General features: G+C 43.2%; 1 protein-coding gene across 1 annotated transcript in view; it reads right to left on the bottom strand.

Moving 5' to 3' along the window:
- TCF7L1 (transcription factor 7 like 1) overlaps positions 1-19339 on the bottom strand; it is a 204721-nt gene that overhangs the window by 21340 nt on the left and 164042 nt on the right. The window contains exon 4 of the mRNA XM_031949765.1: positions 4647-4730. Within this exon, the coding sequence (XP_031805625.1) occupies positions 4647-4730 (84 nt within the window). The remainder of the gene's footprint in view (positions 1-4646; positions 4731-19339) is intronic.

The raw sequence follows: 19339 nt of genomic DNA, 5'->3' as shown, positions 1-19339 counted from the left end.
TTCCTCAGATTCATTACTCCATCCCCCCATGGAGTACTCCATACTCCATGTATGCCTTTATACATGCTATTCCCCATGTCTGGAATCCTCTTCCTCCTCATCTCCACCTCTTACTGTTCTTAATCCCCAGTTTCCTTTGTGTCATCTTCTACATGAAGTCTTTCTTCATCACTCGTCTTTCCCCCCAAAATTATCTTGAATAACTTTAATACCCATACTGATACTAAATTCCCTAACCACTCAACTCCATGTCCCTCTTAAATTCAATGATTTTGTAACTTCTCTTTAACCCCACTGAGGGATGGTCAGTTGTTCAGTCATTTCAGTTCTTGGCAAAGTTACCAGAATGATTTGTCATTATCTTCTCTAGCTCACTTTACAAATGGGGAAACTGAGGCAAACAAAATTAAATGACCTGCCCAGAGTCACATAGCTAATAAGTACCTGAGACTAAATGTGAACTTAGGAAGATGAAAATTCCTGACTCCAGGCCAAGTGCTCTATTCACTATGGCACCACCTAGTCGGCTTCCTAAGATATCACCACCACATATAAGTGTCATTTCCTTAATTAGAAAATAATGTTTCCCTATCTGACCATAATCCATCACTCTCTCTCTTCTGGTCTCTCATCCCTCCTAATCCCAGCATTCACTCTCATGGGGACCTCCAATCCACCCCCTCCTCAGTACATATCCCTCTCTTCTAATCCAATCTTCCAGTTCCAATCCAATCCTTCCAAAATTCCAATCCCTCTCTTCCAATTCAATTCCAACCCAATTCAATTCTAAACTTCCTCGTTTCCCTTAGCATATTACTTGATCATCACTCTCCTGTTATGAGGTATAACCTCAGCCCTAGATCATTCCCATTATCTGCCTCCTCTGCTTCTTCCAATACCACCACATTATCAATTCACGCTATCCCACCTTAATTGATCCCTCACTGCAGTAAGGCAATCCTTTTATTCCTGCCCAATCCATTCCTTATCTCATTCCCCACAAAAGCTATTCCAAGTCCTTTTTCCTTAAGCCTTCCATACCTCTCTATCTCCCCTCTCTCCACCAAGGACCTCACTTCTTAACTTTATTGAGAAAACTGAAAGCATTCACTATGAGCTTCTTATTTCCTTCTCCTCATTTCAGATCCTTTTGATACCCTCTTCTCTTTACTCTTGGTCTATGACAGAGCAATTCTTCCCATCAAAGCCCACATCACTTCATAAATCTTTAATCCCAGCCTCTCCTGTCTTGGTCAACAGGTAACAAACCTAATTATTCTCTAATCTTCGATCCCTTATCTTTTGCCCTCCAAAATGTCAAACCATTTCCCAATGCCTTAAATATATTTAAATAAATATAACAAATATTATATAAATAAATATATTTATCTTGTTATCATACTATATCCTTCCTACCTTTCTCGCTCCAAGTTCTAAAAATTTTTTTCTACACTTGCTACTTCCTCTCATGTCACCCATTGTTCAACCCTCTGCAAGCTGGTTTCCATTCAGCTGAAATTGCTCTCTTCAGAGTTACTAAAGTTCTCAACATCAGATCTGATGGTTTTTTTCAGGTCTCATCCTTCTCCACTTAGCTCTACATTTGAAACTTGACACTTTTCTCCTGCTGGACATTCTCTTCCCCTTGGGTTTTCCAGACACTACTTTCTCTTTCTTCTTCTACTCAACTAAGCACTTTTATTCATTCTCATTAGAAAGTGCATCCATTTCATGCCTTCTAACTGTGGTTATTCCCCAGGGGGACTGTCCTGAGCCCTCTCTTGGTGACCTTATCAGCCCTCATCTCTGCAGACGATTCTATATAAATCAGCCCCAATCTTTGCCATGAACTTCAGCCCCAGATCATTAATTGACTAGTGGACGTTTCAAAGTGAATATTCTAGAAACACCTTAAAAATCTTTTAAAAAAGTATTTATTTTTTTTCCTTCTCACCCTCAATTGCAAGGAAAAAATCTGAATATAGCTACCTAATACTCATTATACTAGAAACTGAACTCATAATTTTTACTCCTATACTGATCCCTTTTCTTAATTCGCCAATTTCTGCTGAAGGCTCCATCACTTTTTCAGTCATTCAGATTCTTAGGCGTAGCTTTAGCTTAGAAAAGCAAGAACTCTTTGCTCCTTCACCTGGGTTTTCTACAGAATGGGACAATATGATTATTCTCATGAGTTACAGGTCACCCTTTCCCAGAAGTAGAACCAGCAGTGAGGGCTGGAAACTCCACTAAGTCCTAGTTCTTATTTCACGAAGCTTTGTCTAGTTACTTTTGTACTTAATGATTTCTCATCTCCGAAAACCAATGATCCTTAAGACGAGCTAGGAAGCACCAATTTTAAGACTTTGATTTTGCCATATTGTCCAAGACCACGAGAGGGCACTCGTGTGACAGCTGATGTTACTCCTTCATTTGTTCAGGTTGGACCTGGGTCTAGGTTCACTATGGGGAAAGGAGACTCTGTAGCAATGTCGCCCGTGTTATTCTTTCTCTGCCTACCCTGTATGAGCTATTGTACAGGATCACAGATTGAGACCAGGATAAGACTGTCCCATCCTTCCCCTATATTTGAGCAATACAGAAACAGGAGGAGAGGTGAAGGGACTTGTCCAGTCTCAGATACTTCCTAGCTGTGGGACTCTGGACAAGTCTGCCTCAGTTTCCTAACCTGTAAAATGAACTAACAAAGGAAATGGCAAACCACTGGAGTATCTTTGCCAAGAAAACCCCAAATGGGATCACAAAGAGGTAGACATAAAACCAAATTTATCTCTTTTAAGGTCCTTCCTGATGCCAAAGACACCAGCCTCTATCTCCCTTACCACAATATTTCTCCATGAGGTAGTTAAATGCTATTTTCTTAATACCCGTACTTTGTCTCTGTTAGCATAGGAACGAAGAAAACCCAAGAGGGGCAGGAAGTGAGGGGAACAGCTGTAAGTTTGTTATGAGTAATTTCAGGCTTTACATTTATCCCTATCAAATTTCATCTTATTAAATTTAACCTCAAATTCTTGACCATTAAGACTCTTCCTGCTCCTTCTCCCCAGTAGGGGGGCAGGCGAGGGTCTGGGTTGGGCTGGACTGGGCTTCTACTCTTTCATTCTGCATGTTAGTCTTTTCTCCATTCAAAAGAGAGAAGGAGTGCACCCCTGAGTTCTGCCATGCTCATCTCTATCCACCCAAGTATGGAATTATCTTGTGATTTGGACCTTTGGTGGTCTCTTTGGTTAGGGAGGGAAAGTCTCACTCTCAAAGCAGATGGTAACTGGGGTCTTAAGAGCTGAAAGGCACTTCAGAAAGCATACCATGTGAGCCATTCACTTTACTATGAGAAAATAGAAGCACAGAGATTTAGGGACATTTAGTTGCACGGCTGCTAAGTAGCCAAAGATGGATCCATTTGACTAACTCCGATGTCCTTACATCAAGTTGAAATCTGCCTTTTTTACCCAGACCTCCTCTTCCCATTTTGGGGTACCAAGCAGAAAAAAGTCCCAAATGCCATTTCCTCAAGTACTAAAACACAGCACTTTATACGCCAGAATGACAGAATTTTAGGGATCTTGGCCAACTCATACACCGAGAAATCCCTATCAGAACACACTCAAGGAATGGCTATTCTTTGAAGACTCTACCTCCCAAGGTAAACAATACCACTTTTAGACAGTTCTAACAGGACATCTGATTCTGGCATTTTCCTGGCACTCTCTTCTTCCTCCCCTTAGCTTCCTAACTTCCCTGGTTTCCTTCAAGCCTCAGCTGAAGGCTCACTTTCTTCAAGGAGACTGTCCCAGTACTCCCTGATCTTAATACTCTGATACCCTAATCCTTCATACACTCTGAGATGATCAGCACATATCCTGTATAGACCTTGCTTTTGCAAGGTCTGTCAGAATATTGTTTTCTCCCAGCATCTTGAGGATTGCCTTTTGCCTTTGTGTAGCCAACATTCAGCTACAGTTCAGTCTTATCTGACCTTTTACAACCATGGGACCATCCACACTGATGCCATCTGTGGGATTTTTTGGCCAAAGATGAATGGCTCAAATGGTATGATCTCTGAAGCCCATGGTAACTTATTTACTATCTGGCCATTTCCTTCTCCAGTGATGGCAAACAGAAATAGAGGGACTCTCCAGGGTCACACAGCTAGTAAGTGTCTGAGTCCAGATTTGAATTCAGGTCTTCTTGACTCCAGGACCACTTCTCTATCTACGCAGGTACCTAGCTGCCTCCATGGTACACAGTAGGTGCTTAATAAGTGTTTACTGACTGACTTCCTCCAAACAACAACTCATCAGGTCTTTGAAGACAACTATTGTGTCTCTGCTGAGTCATCTTTTTCTAAACTCATTTCCTTGACCCAATCCTCAGATAACATGGACTCAAGGCCCTTGCCCATCATGTCTGTCCTCCTATTTGGTCAGTCCTGCCCTAACTCACTGGGTTTACATCTATGTCCCTTCCTCCTTTCTCTGTGCAATGTATTTCCCAGATTTAACTTTTCAGGTTCAGTAAAGTAGGATTTATTAAATGCCCAACATTTTTCTCTCCTTAGACCCATAAAGGGGTTTGTTATAGAAAAAACGAGTCTTGAGTGCTTTGGGACGTAGTGGACTTACCAAGTGTGCAGGGGATGGTGACCTTGTGTCCTTCACTGTGGTGCTTGATGGGACATCGATGAGGGGCCATTTCATCTGCAGGTACTAAAAAGAGAACAAAAAACAGGTTAGAGAGAAAATGTCATTGAGGAAGCAGATGCCATAGTTCAGGGAGAATTTGTTTTCTGCCTCAGCCTCTTGAGAATCAAGGGCACACTGGGATGAACTGCCCCAATCCCTAATTATGAATGGGTTATACTTTTTTCCCACAATTTTTGTGTTATCGCCATCATCACTATTACCATTACCCTTGCATATCTTATTTCCACTCTACTTTGAATTACCACCTATTTCTTGATCTGATTTTCCACCTCTAAACACTTATCCAGGCCTACAATAACTTGCATTTATGTAAGATGGAGTGCTGGATTTGGAGCCTAAAAGACCTGGATTCAAATCCTTCTCCCCTCCTATATCCCTGTGACCAAAGCTTCAATTCTGTAATCCCTCTGGGATTCAGTTTCCTTACCAATAAAATGGGGATAATAATACTTCTAATAGCCACCTTACACGGTTGTTGTGTTTTGTAAACCTTAAAGTTAATGCTATGTATTAGTGATCATTACTAGTTTGCCATCCTATTCTCCAAATCACATGGAAATGTTCTTTCCCATTTAGAGTAATGGGTAAATTAAGGTAAAATTCTCATTTTTTCATGTACTAATAGAAAATCAGAAATCTCAGATGTGAACTAAACAATCAGCTGTGTGGCCATCAGCGAATCACTTAGTTACTCCAGGTCTAAGTTTCCTTACAAACAAGGGCAGTGGACTAGACGGGTTTGTAAGGATATTCAATCTCTAAACTTCCATCATTTCAAAAGCTCTCATGCTGGGGTAGGAGGGTAGAGGAGTAAGCATGGGAATTAAGGAAATCATGGTGGCCTATTACTTAATGTCCAGCAATGGGAAAAAGGAACACTCTTGAGGTTTGGGGTTGTATGGAAGAAGAAGAAAGAGTCTAATGAAATTTGCATACAGTACCCTCACTCAAGCTCTATGACTTTGGGATAAGTGACTTCCTTGCTGGACCTCAGTTTTCTTATCTTTAAATGACCTAAAGAAGGAAATGGTAAACCAGTCCAGTATCTTTGCCAAGAAGCCCCCAAATGGTGTCACAAAGAGTCGGACACCATTGACATGACTGAACATGTTATGTTCAGATTTTGCTGTTAGCAAAATCTCATTTTCCTCTCTCCTCAAGTCCTCAGCTGCTCCCTTTTCTCCTACACTCACAGAGCTGATTATTTAGTCTCTTACTTCACTGAGGATAATACAAATAATAAATAGTTAATATTTATATAACACTTCAAAATTTGATCCGCCCAACGGTCCAGTGAGGTAGGAGCAAGTACCATATCCATTTTATAGTCAAGTAAACTGAGATGAAATTACAGAATAAATATGACAGGGAGTTGATAATCAAGACAAGAAAGAAGATATTAAAAAATAATCACATAGTTGTCTTTGAGGAATTCAAGTCAACTGCTCCAGATGAACTGTATTTTCCGGTGCTGAAAGAGCTGGCAGATGTAATTTTTGAGTTGCTATCATGATCTTAGAAAGGACATGGGGAACAGAAGTGCCAAAAGGTCACAGAAGGGTAAAAGGCCTGGTTTTGAAAGGGGAAAAGAAGAAGGCCTAAAAAAAGTAGACTTGTAAACCTGATTTTGATTCCTGGGAAAATTCTACCAGGGGACATTAAATCAATGGATGGTGAACACCTGGAAAGAATAGTGGTAATTACGGAGTCAGCTTAGGCCTTCACCCAGAACAGCTTCATATGTAAGTCTGAATTTTATGAATTTAATTCTGTCCTATTGTCATTTATGACCTTCTTATATTCTCATTTAGGAAACACAATCTGCAAGGGAGCAGGGACCATCATGATTGAGTCAAAGATTGCTCTAGATTTGAATGTTGAGGTACTTGTGGGTCCTTTCCCCTATCTCTAGAAAGGTCCCACTTTTGTGTGTGTGACAATGATCAGTTGATTTATTCCACTGGACCCTGATTTCTTCATCTAGAAAATAGTCCAAAGGCAGGCTATAACTTGTGGATATGCTAGAAAGAGCACTTTATTTGGGGTCAGAGGATTTTCCTGCTTAATACCTAAATGACCAAACCATTTCCTTTCTGCAGATCTCTGCTTGACCATCTACAAAATGACGACTTAGAAGATCCATTCCAGCTCTAAATCTATGATTTGACTGTCATCTGGCACTCAAGGTCTCCTAAGATGCTGAATTTCTCTCTTTTGTTCATTATCCCCACCTGGAATTGACCAGGAAAATCTCTGAAAATACACATGATAGGCTCATTCATATGTGGGGGTAACAGGGTCCTCAGTTCTGAACAAAGCTACCAAATATACCAAATACACCATGAGTGTAATAACTCTCAGGAAGGATAAAGAACTCGGAATTGCTATCAGAGCAAGCCCTTTGACATTTCAATGAAGCCTCGTTTTCCATAGTCCTATATAATCCCCCCCCCCCCCAGAACATCAGAACTCATCATTGGCTTAGACAAGCAATTTCTTTTTAATGTTCCCATGTTCTTCAATCAAAGATTGTTTTTTTTCAGTCAATAAATCTTGATTATGAGTCTACTACATGCCAGATATTTTCTAAACCTGGGGATAGAATAAGAAGCAAAAGACAGTTCTAATACTCGAGGAGCTTACCATTTAATGGAGGAGTTTGTAATCTAATAGGACTTGGGAACTTTTTATTTGAGGTTCCCTGTGAGGCAGTTAGAAGGCTTCCTAGTGAATTCAAAATTCTACCTATTTTAAAAGTTGGGAGTGCAAAAACATTGCATCCGAGCTGCCCATTAATGTCAAGTGGCTATGTACAGGTAGTATGCCTTTCTACAGGAAATCAATCAGTGTTCTGGTTGCTATCACCTCTTGGGGCTAGACATGTCCACTCTTGGGATTTTTCCTCTCAGACTAAATTTAAGCCAACATATGTCTATTTCTACCATGTGCTTCTGCTAAAAGTCACCATCAACTATTCCTCTGGGGGAAAGAATGAGAGGAAACCACATGAAAATAACCCACCCCCAGAATTCAGTCTGCTCTCCTGCCTGCTGATCAGTCCTCTGAAGAGTGGAAATCCAAACAAAGGAGGGAGTGAGATGTCTGGTTGCTTGCCTAAATCACTGACTAGCCCCTCTAGCAAGTCTGTCCTGCAGAGTCTCAACCGGTCAATCATCTCGGAGGCTAGGCTGTTCCTGTCCCGGAAGGTGAATCTGTAAGGCCCCATTGTTCATGTCTACATTTTCATGGGAGGGCAAAGGATAGTAGATTTGCAGATGGAACCAGGAGGCATCTAGTTGTAAAATATATCTGGAAAATGGTCACCCAGCTTCTACTCGAGGATCTCCAAGAAGGGGCATCCAGCGTCCTCGTTCGGATAGCTCTGTCATTTTCCTGACATAAAACCTAAGCCTTCTATTTCCCAACTCTGCCCTCTGAGACCAAACAGAGCAATGTGGATCCCTCTTTCTCCTAGCAGGTCTCTACATCTTCTGGTCTCCAGGCTGAACACCCCCCAGTTCCTTCCACTGACCCTTACACAGCCTCAATTCCAGGAATTATTAGCCTGGCTGAGGGCCTCTGGTCAGTCTCCAGCTTATCTCAGATGCACCCATTACTTAAGGATCTCATGATCTGGTTGCAGTCTCAACAACCTAAGTGAAAACTCCACAAGGTCAGGGATGATGATGATGGTAGTGTATGACTATCATAACTAACGTTGATATAGCACCTACTACAGACCCAGACAGGTCAGTGGACAGAGAACTAGGCCTGGAGTCAGGGAAACTTATCTACCTGCATTCAAATTCTGGATTCAACTATGTGACTGGCCAGGCCATTTAATTTTCTCATACGTAAAATGAGCTGGAGAAGGAAATGGCAACCACTACAGTGTCCTTACTAAGAAAACCCCCCAAAAGAGTCACAAAAAGTCGGATCCATCTGAACAACAAAAATGTACCAGACAACGTGCTAAGCACTTACAAACTCTATCTCATTTTGTTTTCATTAACAACAATATTATCATTCCTATTTTAATAGATGAGAAAACTGAGTCTGAAGTTAATGACTTGTCCAGGATCACACAGGTAGTATCGGAGGCCAGATTTGAACTCAGGACTTGCTGAGCCCAGATATGCTTCTTTCCTTTCAGAGGTCACAACTTAATTAAACCACCTATTTCCCCAGTGTCCACATTGTATAAAGTGGGCACGTGGGAGTCCACATGTAGGACTCAAGGGTCAGGAAGATATGACTTCAAATCTCCTGTAGACACTAGAAATCATGAACACGGAGACGTCCCTTCATCCCTGGGAGGCTCAATCTGACCCTTCTAAAATGAGACTAAGGATTCCCACAGTCCCAGCTCCCTCAGAGGGTTGTTGTGAGAGTCCAAAGAGGAAACCTATAATAAAGCTCTTTGGAACGTTAAAAAGTACTATGGAAACAACGGCCATTATTCATACTAAGGCTCCGTTTTCTGATTGTCTGTCTCATAGGGTTGTATCAGGAGGGAGATCTGCAGACTGTAAAGTGCCATCTGAGCAGAGGAATCAGCACCGAACTCTACAGTGAGTTCTTCCTGCCAACTGTGAGAACAGCCCGGAAAACAATACCAAGAGGGTGTCGGGGCTGGGGGAGGGGATGGCTAATTTGCTTCCAAGTGATTTAGATTAACTCCAGTATTAAGTCTCACATATGGAGAGCCTAGGAGGGCCTCTCCTTTTCAAATCAATTTGGGCTTGTTTTGCACCCAGATGCCACGGTTCTTGGACAGAATGTGGGCTCTGTTCCAGGGTGTTTGGAGAGCAAGACCTCATGACACCATTCCTGGAGCTTCTGGATCATGAGTTGGAAAGGGATCTTGGGGGTCACCAGGGCTGCCTTATCTCATTTTGCAGATGAGGAAACTGAGGGCCAGGGAAGAGAAGTGACTTTTTAGCAATCATTAGATGAGAGACTTAAAACTTGGAAGGAACCATTCAGGATCAACTGCCTCATTTAATGGATGAGAAAACTGAGGCACGGGGTTTCAAGGGACTTGAATGATCAGAGATATAATTTGAAGTTGGGTTTGCTGGCTCCAGACGCAGTGCCCTTTCTGCTGTATCACCCTGCTGCTCTCACATCAGTGTGCCCAGTGCCACTTAAGGCAGCGGAGTTTTAAAGCCCAGCCCCTAGTCCAGGGTCCCCCTCGTCTTGCGGTTGCTCCCCATCTCCATGTAAACGGCCACTTGGATTGGTTGCCCAGGTCCCGCTGCCTCAGGCACCAGAAGCACCGCTGGGGCTGTTCCGTGCGGGGTGACGTTCTTGGCTGGGGCAGCTCAGAACCCCGTCCTGTGGGATGGCAGCCGGGGAGAATGTGCAGCCGATTAACTGCAGCTGTGCCCTGGAATTTCCCCAACATACAAATCTTCGTGATGTAAAACAGCTGGGAGGAAATCCCAGCATGCCCCGGATAGCGGCAGAGCTGCCAGTAAGCTCAGAAGATTAACCCTCTGACTCCCAGAAGTTAGAAATTTCCTCTCTCCCTCCCAGCAAGGCCGTGCTCCATCTTGTATGAGGCTCCCCTTGCGGGGGGAGTGGCGGGGGACCTTGGGGTGGAGGGTCAGCAGATGGGAGAGGCCCGAGGAATTCCCACAATCCCCGTGCTCTCTCACCGGGGCCCTTTCAGGAACACAGCTCAAGCCAGAAGCAGGGAAATCGAGTCTCAAGTTACAGAATCAACAGCAATTCCTCCAGGAGACACATTCCAACCAGAAAGGAGGGTGAAGGAGGTGACTCCCCCTATGTCCCAGGTGAGCAGGGCTCCCTTCTTCTGCCTCCTTAGATATAATGTGCTTCACTGAAACAGAACATGGGCACACTCTGTCCCTTTGTACCTCACTTTCCCCGCCAGGAAAATATTGAACTTCATCTTGGAGGCGCATTTGGGCTGTTATAAAATTGTACTTCCTATGTTCTTTTCTGGATCCAGGAAACTTCTTCCACCAACTCGGCTGGGCAGCACCAATGAAATCAAGAGCCCGGGAGGGTCGAGATTTGGACAAGGAATAGCCCAGGGCTGGATTACCCTGAGAAAGTCACCACCTTTTGGGACTTTGGTTCCATGTCTGCAGAATGAGCCCTTTCCAGCTTTTGATCTAAGATCTTTATGATCTCCTGCTTGGGTACTGAGTGGAGAAGTGATTTGCTGAAGGACTTTATTAGAGACAGGATTTGGACTCTTGGGTAACTAAAAGGATGCTGGATCTGGAGCACCGGAACCTGTGTTCAGATCTCTGTTCTGGCCGCCTGCTGCCTGGGTGACCTGAGATCAACCAACCATTTCATCTCTATGAGTTTCAGTTTCCTCACCTGTTAAATGATGGTGCTGGTCCCTGACAAGTAGGATCTTACTGTTCCACAAACGCTCGTCCTTTGTTTTCAAAGGAGACCGATGACACCATGGAGCCAGGTCTCGACTCGCACCTAAATTGGGTTTCAGTGAGGCAGGGTTGTCCGGAGTCAGCCTCATTCTCTCTTTCAGGGTCAACGATGTCCACTGGCAAGCCAGAAGCCAGAGGAGTGGCCTGGATGTGCTGGATGACCATGGCCTCCGCCTTGTCTGACCAAGCCCTAAGTGCTCTACAAAATCTCCCTGAGTGGACTTGAACCATTAGCTTTTATTTTTTCCTGAAGCAATTGGGGTTAAGTGACTTGCCTAGGGTCACACAGGAAGTGTTAAGTGTCTGTGACCAGATTTGAACTCAGGTCCTCCTGACTTCAGGGATGCTGCTCTATCACACCATTAGCTTTTTAGTCAACAGCCAAACTGATTGCACCACAGAGACCCATAGGTTGGATGGAGAGCTAGGTCTCAAGGTGGGAAGATCTGAATTCAAAGTCCAGCCTCAGATACTTACTATCTAGGGGTATGACCCAGTCACATAACCTAAGCCTGCCTCAGTTTCCTCATCTGTAAAATTGGGATGATAATGATCTGAGGATCAAATGAGAGGCTTGTAAAGCTCTTCGCCAACTCTGAAGTGCTAGATAAACACTAGCTACTGTTCTACTTAAGATGATTATTACAATTGGCCCCATCATCTCTAGCTAGCTAGGCTGTCCTACGGGATACACAACATAGTGAAGACTTTGGCTGAAGACGCTCATGGGGCAGGGAGTCTGTCGCCTTGTCCTTCCCAAGCATCCCTAATCCCAATCCTGTGCACCCCAGAGCTCTGCCAGCCAGAGCAAGGGCACAAACATTCCGGCTCTTTGGCTTCTTATAGCAGACTCAGACCCCTGGGGCTCAGAGATGGGGAGCCCTTTGAAAGAGGATCAAGGCTTTCTTTCCCTCTAACACGGGAACAAAATGGCTCTGTGTCTCCTTCTTAGGATTTTAAAAATATTCTATTGATGTTCTTTTGGGGGGAAGGGGCTTCCTGCTCCTTACAACAGAAGCCCTGCCTTATAAAATGAAACCAGTCAGGAATAGCTGCATCCGAGAATCATGGACCTGGAGCCCCTCCCTGCAGAGGTGACTCCCGCAGCCCCTGGTCGCAAAATACGAGGGACCGAGAGGCCGACGAACAACAAACTCAGCTCGCTGCCCGGCTTCATAATTGTGGAGACAATGAACTGCACCCAGAGACGGGGACATTGTTGAAAGGAAAACAAAACCGACTATTCTTGTCTCATCAAAAGAGGCTATTTTAGAATACTCAGCAGCGCATTCCCTCCAGTGGCTGATGATCAAGGCCCAACGGCTGATGATCAAGGCCCAACATGGGGGCAGAAGCACTCAGAGGATCTTCTGAACAGAGCTGTAGAGCCAGCTATCCAGGAGAACCGTCTCACTTTACAAAGAGGGAAACTGAGGCCCAGGGAGGATAAATGGGGAAAAGTCTCACAAAGAAAGTTTGAATTGAACTCGAGTTAAAAGGGGAATTACATGCATATCACTTGGTATTTGTTTACCTCTTGTATTTATTCCCCCAAACCAATGTAAGGGGCCTTGTGGGCAGGGGCTATTTATGAGTTTACATTGGTAATCCCTGGGCTTTGGGTAGGGCCTAGAATACAGCAAGAAATTAAGAGTCAGCTAGCCAATGAACGGAAGTCGACTATTAATTATCCATCATCCTCTTGGTCCAGGCCCTCATTACTTCTCCTCCTAAGTCTCATAGTATGCAGGTCTGGAATCAGAAGCACTCATCTTCCTGAATTCAAACCCAGCCTCAGACACTTCCTAGCTGTGTGGCCCCAAGGAGTCCCTTAACCCAGTTTGCCTCAGTTTACTCCTCTTTAAAATGAGCTGGAAAAGCAAAAGGCAATCACTCTGGTATCTTTGCCAAGAAAACTCAAAAGGATCATGAAATGACTGAACAGGAACAAGCTCTCCAGCCTCTAGCCTCCCCCCCAGTTTGCTGCCCAAGCAACGTTCCTATAAAATAGCATCCACTGGACTTCATGCCCCTTCTCAAGAAGCTTCAAGGGCTCCCTCTTGCCTCGCTGCTTTCCTGATGCAGTTCAGACACCACCAGACTTTTTGGAACCCCTAACTGCTACCCTCATCCCGACTACCCTCATTTATTCTGCGTAGATTATATACTGTTTATACACGGTGTCTGCCCTGATAAAATGTAACCGTTGCAACAGAAGGGATACTTTCATTTTATTTCTTTCTCCTTCGTGTCTCGTTCAGTTCCTGGCATGTACTAGGCACACAATAAATGCTTGGGGATTGATTGATTGGCTGCATGGAGGATAAAATACAAGTTTCACTGTTTGGCTTTTAAAGCTCTTCACAATCTGGCTCCAAGATATCTTTTCAGACTTAGGGAACATTAATCTCCTTTGCACATTCCAAATTCCAGCCAAATTGGCCCTCCTTGTTTGCTCTTTCTCACGGGACCTTCCATCTTCCGTCTCCGAGCCTCTGCCCAGCCTGTCCTCCCCGGCTGTCCCTTTGGATCCCTCCTCCCTCTTCCTTTCAATGGCATGGCCAATGGTCTTGACCTCTGTTCTGCTGCAGGACCTCAATGACTGTGGAGGAGAGAGGGAGGCTGATGGGACCTTGTCTCATTTAAATCCAATCCATGACATCACTCATGATGTCACTGGATACAATAAGGCTGTCTCTTCCAATCCCTCCAGTCCCAAGAACCCTCTGTTTTCAAACCATTTTGCATCTACTTTACATATAAATTATGTATTGATTTTCTGTGAATATGTTCTTGCTTCCATCTCTCTGAGAGAGAGAGAGAGAGAGAGAGACAGACAGACAGACAGACAGACAGACACACGGAAGGAGAAGAGAGGGAGGAGGAGGAGGGAGAGAGAAAGAATAGAGAGGGGGAGAAGAAGAGAAAAGGAGAGAAGAGAAAGATAGGAGAAAGATTACTAGCTTCCTTTGGGCAGGACCTGTTTCGTTTCTGAAAGAACAGATTTTCACTCCATGGCAGAGTTGGCCGGCCTGAAATCCCAGGCCATGACATACCTAGCCAGAAATTGAGGAAGCATGGTCAGGGGAGTCCCTGTGGACATCAGCTGGTGCTCCCCTGCCTGTTTCCCCTCTAAGGAACAGGCTGTTTGTCCCAGGTTAAGCTCATCACCTATAATCTCATCACCATGTGGTTAAATCAAGTCTGTCTCCTTTCCTCTCTGATTAGAGAGCTCCTCCAATGCCTTCCTTTATACGGAGAAACTAAGCTCTCAGCTCATTCCACTTTCTTCTCTACCCTTGTTTCAACTCCTTGGAAAAAGATGCTCCTGGGTTGGGTACCCTGGTATCTGTTCCCCAACTCCCTTTCCTGAATCCTTTGGTCTTCCTCATTGGAATATGTCTTTTTTTTAATTTACCATATTCCTCGCTCTGAGCAGAATGCCTGGCACACAGTAGCTGCTTAATAAATGTTTATTGCATTGGATTTTGTGCAACTGTACAAGACTAGCATAGGACAGGTTGGCAACAAACGGTGGCAATCTAAGACATTAATATATTATCTGTTTACCTGTTTTATATTCTCCCCCCGGTACCCCACCACAGAATGTAAGCTTGTGTACGGGGGCTACTTAGGAGTTTATATTCCCCATGCTTAGCAGAAGGCCTTGAATACAGCGGGCAATAAATAGTGAGTTAGTTGATAAACATGTATCAAGTACCTATGTGTCTACAAGTGTTGGACCGGCTCCGATTGGCTCTCACTTCACTAGCTAAGAAGCTCCCTTGTTGGTTCAGGTTTCAGGTTTCTGGGCCCAGTTCTGAGCTGCCCATCTGGATAGGCTACAGTTGGAAAGGAGCCTTATCCCAGCCCTTGTATTTCACTTAGTGGATTGGTTTAATACCTCCAGAAACGGCAAAGGCTTGTTAAGTTCAGCCTCTGTTTAGAAGAGTAAAGGACTCTGAGAAAAGTCCCTATTTCATCACAAACCACAAATTTGATGTCCTTGAATATCTGAAAATTCTTGGCTTTTGACATAAAAACAAGACCTGAGCAGAAGCTCTAAAACATAAGGTAATTGGTGCATTGCTCTCTAAAGGGTACTCACGACACATGCTACCTTTCCTACTTTTTAATGTGTGATTCTAGACAAGTCATTATCTCTTTGAGGACCACAGTTTCTGCTTCCAGAAAAAGGGCTCACTATACCTGGCCAGTCTACCTCATGGGTATATCAAAGTCCACCCCCACCCCCCCCCCCCCCCCCCCCCCGGTGCTATTTTTCTAAAAAGAATTGCTTTCTCTATCTTCTGGACAAGATGAAGGATACCAAGACTAGGAAAAAAAGATCTTCCCCCTTTTTATATATAAGATTTATGTCCAGTTCACCGATTGCCCAATCAGCAGATCAAAAAGAGCTTCTGTCTCGGAGTCAGAGATCTAACTTGCTTGATGATTTCTAAGAGTCTATACTCTGATAAAGTAGAACTTAATTCATTTAACGAATATTTATAGGGTCATAGGATTGATGACCAGAAAGGGCCTTAGATATCAAAAGTAACACTTATCATTTAATATGCGACCAGAGAAGGGAAGGGTATAGCCCAAGATGGCATAGGTAGGTAAATCAGCAATAGAGGTAATATTTGAAAGCAGATGCCCTGACTACATAGTCAGCCCTTTTTCCTTCCTTCCTTCCTTCCTTCCTTCCTTCCTTCCTTCCTTCCTTCCTTCCTTCCTTCCTTCCTTCCTTCCTTCCTTCCCTCTCTCCTTTCCTTCCTTCCCTCTCTCCTTTCCTTCCTTCCTTCCTTCCTTCCTTCCTTTCTTTCTTATTAAAAATTCTTATTTCAAAAACATATGTAGGGATAATTTTTCAACATTAACCCTGGCAAAACCTTGAATTCCAATTCCCTCTTCCTTCTTCCACCCGCTTCCCTAAATGCAGTCAGCCAATTTTCTACTTCTTAAGTGCCTCCACATGCTCTAAGCTAGGGGTGGTGAATGATCATAAAGAATTAAAAGATATTGGTCCCTAAATGAATTTACAGACTGATTCTTAAATGACCTATCTCAAAAACCCTCTTTCACCCATTTATAGATTTTTAACATTGCTGACCATGCTGTCTTTTTGGATCCTTTCTCCTCCCCCTCAATTTCAGGAAAATTGTACCTTGTTGTTTCTCCTACCAGTATTATTGTAGTTTCTTGCTTTAGCTACCTCATTAGTCATTGGCTGCCTATTAATGGTGGGTAGGTCCCGATGTTCTCTCTTGGGTCCTTTTCCCTGTTTTCTCTATTGAGGTTATAATTTGTTCCTATGATTTCATTTATAATTTTGGAGATGGTGAAAATTATGTCTTTTCCAGATCTAACCTCTCTCTAGAATTCTAGGTCCAACTCCTCAATTGTCTGTGCTAGCATTACTTGGATGTTCAATTGGAATCTTAAATTCAATATGTCAAGTTCTTTGTGAAAACCTTCCATTCTGCCAGTCTTCCAGGTTTGATACACTGTCACATCATTTCTTTCTGGTCATCTTGATTGTTGTGACCAAATATTAATTACAGTTACTTATAATTAACCTCTTATTTTCCAGTTGAGTCTTCTACAACTTCTTCCTTCCTTCCTTCTTTCTTTCCTTTTCTTTCTTTTTTTTCTTTCTTCCTTCCTTCCTCCCTCCCTCCCTCCCTCCTTCCTTCCTTCAATATGCCCATAAACCCAATAAAGGATTCCATCACTTCTCTCTTTCCCTATTTTAATAGTCATCCAATTGATCCCCTGATCCCCACAATCTTTCCCTTTTACAATCATTTCTTTTCATGGGAACCAAAGACATCTCACCAAGCATGAGTCTTTCCATGACATACTTCTAGTTGACTTTCAATGGCTCCCCATTATCTACAATATAAAATACAAATCCTCTAGCATGTAATTAAAGGACTCTACAACCTAGCTCCAATCTACCAGTCTGGCCTCATTTTATGCATGCTACATTTCAGCCAAATTGACTATTAGCTGATCCCTGAATATGATTCGATGTTTCACTTCCTGCCTTCATGTGCTCACAAAAGTTAACTTCCCTGTTTAGAATGTACTCCCTTTCTCATCATTGCCAGTCAACATCCTGATCTTCCTAGAAAGCTCAATTCAGGAATCTCCATTACGGTCCCTTCTGAGATCTCCCCTTGTTGTGAGTGCTTTCTGCTTCCTTAAATTATCTTGGATTTACTTATCTGTATGCATTTTATATCCCTTTAATAATAATGATGACAGTGAGCATTTATATAGCACTTTAAGACTGCCAAAGTATTTTATAAGTATCTGATTTGAGCCTCCCAACAATCCTCGGAGGCTGGCCAGAGGAAAACTGACTTGATTATTATTGAATAGCTAGTAAGTATATTGGGCTAGATTTGAATTCAGGTTATACAGACTCTATTCCCTGTGATACCTAGGGGCTTCTAAATGAAGAGCAGAATATAGTTCCTTCAAAGTCAAAGACTAATTTTTCTCCCCAGAACCACCATGGCTGGAATATAGTAATTGCTCAATTGATCAAACCAACCAGCTAAGAAACAAGAGGAGGGGGCAAATAGTTCTAGTTCTGGCAGTTGTTGGGAGGCAAAGAAACGACTGAGAAGGTCAAGAACCAAACCTTCAGCAATCATTTGGTAAATAAATGCTTACTAGATGCTCAGCCATAGGCCTACAAAGAAAGACAAACACAATCGCTATTCCTCACATTTTATTGCTGGAGGAAAGATGTAAATACCAAGGTGGATGCGGGATATATAGAGTAGAAAGATGACTGCAATGGATGCAGAAAAGGGAAGGAAAAAATGGAAGCAGCAAGGGCCTTGAGCAATTGTCTTCTGTAGAAGATGGAAGGTGAGCTGAACCTTGAAATAAAAGTCATGGGGCAGAAATTCCAAGCATGGGGATAACAGGGCAAAAGTGTAGGAGCAGGAAATGGTGATCTCTGGGCAAAGAATCGTAGTAAACCAGGCTAGCTGGATCACGGAGTGGATGAAAGGGAGTAAGGGACAAGAAAAAGGGGGACAATGACAAAAATTTAACAGTCCCTCACCACGAGAAGATGACATGCTACCTGTGGGAGGAAAAAACCAAACAACAAACGTCTCTCTGTGTCTCCGTCTCTGCCTCTCTTTTGATCTACCAAAAAAAATAAAATTGATTTTGTGGGGAAGGCACTAGCAACTGGGAATAGTCTCGGGAATAGAATAATGAAGCTTGAGCTGAGTCTTTAAGGAAACTAGGGATCACGAATGACAGATGTTCTTAATAAATATTTGTTGAACTCAATAGTGGGGGGGGGAAGGGAAGGAGAGTTTTCTTTTTGTCTTTTTATCTCTTGTACCCGCTCAATACTTGGCCCTGAACCGACATGTGATTAATACATTTCCATTTGATTGCAAAAATCATAAGATATTAAATGTCTGGTTTTCTTGTTTTTGTAAACAAAATCATTTACAAGTTGTAAACAAAATCGTTTGCAAATTGTAAACAACTGTTGGATTGAATTGACACGATCTTTTGGCCACGGTGGACCCCCTGCACTGAGTCGCTCACTGGTCTTGTCCAGGTCTCTACCTTTCCCTCCAGTGATTTCTATGAGAACACAGACCCCGTCTCAAACATTTCCTATACGCCCTGTTGCACTGGCACAAAGAAAGTCCTTACTGAATAGGGTTAAAATAGAAATGAAGAATTTCCTATGGACAGATAGATCTTCTATTTAAGAAGAGATGTCTGGCTTCCACCATCTTGTGTCTAGCTCCTGGGGCTAGAATGGCCCATTCTTTGCAGGAACGAATGTCCAAATAATGTCAAACAGGGCCCAAGGCATACCTCCGCCTCCAATAAGACAACCTGGTTTGTGTTGGTGATTCAGCCACCTCCTCCTCCTATTTTTCTCATTTGGGAGCCAAGCTAATTAATGGAGCTGCGCTAAAGGCACCATGCTGGACTTCTGCAGCTTTAAGCTTAGCTACCAGGGAATGACAGGAGCTAACAGAGCCTTCCTTCAGGCCCCAGCACATTCTGTAATTAATTAGGAGTGATTATCGCACTGCATAATGCTGTCTGATCTTGTATGCAGTGTTCTCGCCTTGAGGTTATCTTCCCCTTCAATAACGTCATATTCCATAATGTGAGTTCATCAGG

Source organism: Sarcophilus harrisii, chromosome 2, assembly GCF_902635505.1.
Source record: "Sarcophilus harrisii chromosome 2, mSarHar1.11, whole genome shotgun sequence".
NCBI classification, from domain to species: Eukaryota; Metazoa; Chordata; class Mammalia; order Dasyuromorphia; family Dasyuridae; genus Sarcophilus; species Sarcophilus harrisii.
Note: the sequence above shows the minus strand (reverse complement) of the source record. Positions and strands in the feature narration are given on the sequence as shown.